Source organism: Trypanosoma theileri (assembly GCF_002087225.1).
Source record: "Trypanosoma theileri isolate Edinburgh chromosome Unknown TM35_Tth_74_V1, whole genome shotgun sequence".
In the NCBI taxonomy this organism is placed as follows: domain Eukaryota; phylum Euglenozoa; class Kinetoplastea; order Trypanosomatida; family Trypanosomatidae; genus Trypanosoma; species Trypanosoma theileri.
The window spans coordinates 31,861-36,893 of record NW_021639916.1 but is presented as its reverse complement, the minus strand read 5'-3'; the positions used below and the strand labels follow the sequence as shown (position 1 = coordinate 36,893).

The window sequence follows — 5,033 nt, the reverse complement described above, 5'->3', positions numbered from 1 at the left end:
TCTTTCCAATCAAATCAATATGTACCTTGTCATATTCCGCCTGAGCAAGCCTCCATTCCTTGCTAAGCCACCGCTTGTGCAGCGTCACATCCCATTTCTCATCTTCTTTCATCTCAGCAATTACCACATCATGTTTGGCAGCCTCCCAGCGCTTGACTACATCATTATATTTTGCTTTTAATTCGGCTTCAGCAAACGTAGATAATCTCTTTATTCTACTCTCCAGAATAAGTGCATACTCCTCCCCCTTGGGTTGAAACTCTTTCCACTTTTTCAGTTCGGCATCGTACTTTGATTTGACCTCATCCCAATCGGTACAATCATTCTCTGCTTGCCACAAACCCAGCTCTGTGAGGGACGCATTCAGGGCTTTGCAAAGGGCTTCACCATTGGACTCTTCTTCTATACGATTAAAAAACATCTCCCTTGTCCTATAGAGCTTATCTGCAACGTTGTCATAACCTTCTGCCTTCAGCTGATAATACATACACAGGGCTATGCTACACAACTTGTACCATTTTGTCCAATATGGAGAGCTATCACTGTAAACATATTCCATTGTGCGAGACAACTCTGCACGATGCTGGGCTATTTGTGCTTCCTTGGAGTCATCTCCGTACATGTATTTCATGCAGTCTGCATACAACGAATGTATCGTATACGCAGCAGTATACCGTTGTTCAACACTTTCAGTAACAACTATCTCTGCCTTGTGTTTTTCTCTCCAAGCGAGATAATACTCTTTAGTGCCCCTCTGTGTTCTTTCTGCAAAAGCCCGTTTCTCATACTTTTCCTTTTTAGCAGCCGCTTCAGCCTGTTCGGTGGATTTACAACACTTGACAGTGTCATCATAGTTCTTTAGCAATTCTAAATCTTTAGCAGAGTGTGGATCTTGTTTGGCTTCTTCCTGCAACTCAGCAACACTTTTACCAATGTGATCACACAATAATTCCGATATCGGCGCAAAACTCTTGATGCACGAGTTAATATTTTTCTCCAAGTTTACCGCATATTGATCGCCTTTGGGTATGAACTCATTCCACTTGGCTAGTGCGGAGTCGTACTCTGGTTTGGCCTTATCCCAGGCGACACGATCATTCCATCTTTCCCATTTATTCAACGCTCCCACGGCCGCATTCCGAGCATCGCGAAAGGCCTCACTATTGGTTTTTATACGATTACAAAACGCTTCTCTTGCCCTTTCAAACTCCTCTGCAACGTTTCCATAACCTTCTGCCTTAAGCTGATAATACACCCACTCGGCTTTGCTACACAACTTGTACCATTTCGTCCAATATGGAGAGCGATAAAGACAATCAACAAATTCCATTGTGTGAGACAACTCTGCTCGATGCTGGGCTATTTGCACTTCCTTGGAGTCAGCTCCGTGCTTGTGTTTCATCCATTGTGTGTAGCACAAATCTCTCTTATACTCAGCAGCATATCTTTGTTCAATCTTTTCAATAAAAACCATTTCTGCCTTGTATATTTCTGTCCAAGCGAGATAATACTCTTTGGTGCCCTTCTGTGTTTTTTTTGCTAAAGCCCTTTTCTCATCCACTTCCTTCTTAGCATCTGCCTCAGCTTGTTCAGCGGCTTGGCAAATCTTGGCTGCAGCATTATATTTGTCCTGCAATTCAGAATCCGTGTTCATGGTTGAATTTAATAATAATGTAAATATCTACATGTGGAAGAGAGTGGGACACAAAATTTTGGAACAGTCAACAATGTGAATTAAAGGTGATTCAGTTACAGCAATTATGAGGAAAAACACGACAAACAAACAAGACTAGTAGACTCAACACATCATCAATCTTTAAACAAGAGAAAAACACAAAAGAAAAATCAACATTGCTTTCTTTCCATTATTAACTATTATTATTATTATTATTATTATTATTATTATTATTATTGTTAACAGTACGTATACATACATATATATATATATATATATATATATATATGACAATAATATGGAATGGTAATAGTGAACGTAATGACTATTCGTGATAGTACTTAAACCACTAAAACAAAAACAATATCATTAACATTAAGAAACAAAAAAGAAGAAGTAACTCCCAACAGGTGGAAGATTAGTTAGACTGTAGGGATGCATGCAAAAAAAAAAAAAGAAAACAAAGGATGACCTGAGTCACCACACCACCATACCAATCACAATCAGCATACAAGAATACAGGCCAGTGTAACCACAATCAGTAGTGGTACACGCACCCACACAGAACTGCTGATACTGCTGCTGCTGTCTGCATCACCCTTCTTGTTATTTGTGGGTTCAGGAGGAAGTGTTGTAGTAGTGGTATCTGTATTTTCCACGGCACCTTCTGGCTTACTCTTTGTCTCACTCCCCGTTGTTGTACTGCCATTCCCAGTTGTTGTACTTTCAGAACCATCACCACTCACTGTGTCCGAAGTGTTAGGAGAGTCAGCAGAAGGTTGTGTTGCCGTAATTCCATTGTTATCTCCATTTCCACCCTCACGTGGTGTATTGTTGCCCTTGATTCCAGTTTGGCCATCATCTGAAGACTGAACAGCACTCCCCTCAGGAGGATTAGGATCAGCAGGAGGTGTAGGAGTAGGAGCAGGAGGTTCAGAAGAAGAAGAAACAACACCCGAAACAGCCTCACCAGCCGCAGCCTCTCTGTGTTCAGCACTAGCACCAGGGGAACCTGTTTTACCATTTAGATGAACTTCTTCTTGTGGAGTAGGTGTAGTTCGACCTGGTTCCTGTGGTGGGTTCGGACATGTATCACCAGAACCATTATCACAATTGACTTCTTTCTTAGTCTCCTTAGGAGTGCAACCGTCCTTCTCAGGAGATTCAACACAATTAGTACGAGAAGCTTCTGGGTCACTATGGGCGGCATTACACGTGGGATCAGGAGAGCCTGAAGAGCAAGCATCGTTACCACCACCACCAGATCGTGATGGTGCTGGACCTGGAGAACCTGGATCTGTAAGATCGGCTTGAAGATTATCTTCAGCCGCCACGCACACACAGGCAACACTCAAAAACACTGCCGTAAGATACAGTAGTCGTCGTAGCAACAACATGAAAAAAAGTTACCCGTTTCGCTGAATGTAACCAAACTTCAAAGAAAAACAAAGAAGAGAACCAAATTAAGTAACGAATATACACACACAAACACATACACAATCGGCTCACAAGAAGAGAAGAAAACACAGCAAAAACAATATACAAGGCTACCAGCAGATGTATAAAAGAGCACAATAAGCGGCAACACACACAAACGTCCAAAACACAAGTTAAGAATACGACCAGCGAACCCAGCAAACGCAAAAACAAAATAAGCGAAGATTATGTTGGAGTTAATATGCAATTATAAATGTAAATATGTTTCACCGTTGTTTATTTTTCTCCTTACGAAGCAGACTACTACAGTGAAGGTCAAAGCCCATAACGACCCGAACAAACCACAAGCAAAGAAAAAAACACATTAACCATTAGCCCAATTTACACAGTAAACACAGAAATATATACCAACTATGGGTGTACATCTAGATGTGTGTATATACGCAATGATAAATATAAATTCATCTGTTATTATTATTTATTTTCTTTTTTCCCACTGCAAAAAACAAACAGTTCATCATCATCATTACAGTGCAAGCCCAGGTGCACACAGAGAGTGTGTCCAATAAAACACACAATACCCCATGGCTCTAGTTTATGTGTATTAAATTATTGCAAACACACACATCTGTGTGTACTAGCAAGAATAAATGTGTACCGTCAGTGAGCAGAACATCCCAGTTTTCTGCAGACACACAACGGGAAAAGCAAGTAATGGAACTATTAGAAAAAAGAAGACACACACACAAAAGTAAAAAAAAAAAAGATATTCGAATTAAAAGAGAAAGCTGGTAAACAGATTATTAATTTATTCACCCATGAGGGATGTACGCAATTATGATTATGTTAGTTTAACCATTAATATTATTATTTGTCCTCAAGTGAGTCCCACCGTTCAGTACACAGTAAAGGAGAACAACACACCCACAATCAACAGGGGTGCTGCAGTGCGCATCCACACAGGATTGACACTGCTGTCAACATTGGGTCTGTTCTTCATAGTGGAAGCGACGTTGTTGATATCTGCGTTGGGTACAGGAACAGGAGGAAGTGTTGTTGTTGTTATGGTGGTGGTGGTAATGGTAGCAGTGGTTGATTCCTCATTACTGGATGTGTTGGCATTGTTTGAGTCCATGTTCGCTGAGTTATTGTTATCAGTTGTACTTACACCCGCAGTGGGTTGGGTAACAGAACCACTCGTTGTATCAACTGTGTTGGTAGAGAGATGAGCTTCATTACTATTTCCCGTACTATCTTTGGCATTTGGTTCATCCCTTTGGTTTCCCTCATCAGTATTTACCGGCTGAGTTAACTGTTTTCCTGAAGAATGCAAATTTTCATGCGCTGAGCCATGTTCCCTCTCCTGTTCTACCACATTAGAATCAACATTCTCAACAGGTTTAGGGGTTGCAGCCGGTACGACCTTCTCCAGCCGATCCATGTTTGCTGTTGCCTCTACCCCAGAAGCGCTTTTGTCTTCATTAGTCTTATGTAGTCCATCTGTATCGCTTAAAGGAAAACTCGCTGCACGTTTGTTGCCAAGAAGGTCAACTGGGGTAGCTGGTGGTTTTTCTTCTGGACCCTCGTTCCAATTAAAAATGTAACCGCCATCTGAATGATTTCTGTTGCCAAAAAAAGCCATCACCGCCTTTGGCCGTCCAGCATTAACAGTAGTAGCAGTAGTAGTTGTTGCTGTTCTTGTTGTTCTTGCGGTACGCTGGCGGCAGAGGTCTGCGTACTTCACACATGCAGGCACACGGCTGCCCGCACCGCATGTAAGCCACTCGCTCTCAGCAGCGGGGCGTACACGCAGCGCACCGCCGGCCCCGCACGACACCTCCACAGCCCCACGGGATACACCACGGCCACTGGGACTGTCATTATCAACAACAGCAGCAGCCGCCATGGTATACCCGCAGGT

At 42.2% G+C, this 5,033-nt stretch overlaps 3 protein-coding genes across 3 annotated transcripts; all 3 read right to left on the bottom strand.

The window, feature by feature from the left end:
- Position 1: 1 nt before the first annotated feature.
- On the bottom strand, positions 2–1,654 carry TM35_000741140 (uncharacterized protein; the record flags this gene model as incomplete). The annotated part of the gene is made up of 1 exon (XM_029031279.1): positions 2–1,654. A coding segment is annotated over one exon (1,653 nt), but the record flags the coding sequence as incomplete, so codon positions are not given.
- Positions 1,655–2,178: 524 nt separating this feature from the next.
- Positions 2,179–3,072, bottom strand: TM35_000741130 (uncharacterized protein; the record flags this gene model as incomplete). Its single annotated transcript, XM_029031278.1, has 1 exon — positions 2,179–3,072. The coding sequence occupies one exon, from the start codon at positions 3,070–3,072 to the stop codon at positions 2,179–2,181; it is 894 nt and encodes a 297-aa protein (XP_028877432.1).
- A 935-nt stretch (positions 3,073–4,007) lies between these two features.
- On the bottom strand, positions 4,008–5,033 carry TM35_000741120 (uncharacterized protein; the record flags this gene model as incomplete). The annotated part of the gene is made up of 1 exon (XM_029031277.1): positions 4,008–5,033. A coding segment is annotated over one exon (1,026 nt), but the record flags the coding sequence as incomplete, so codon positions are not given.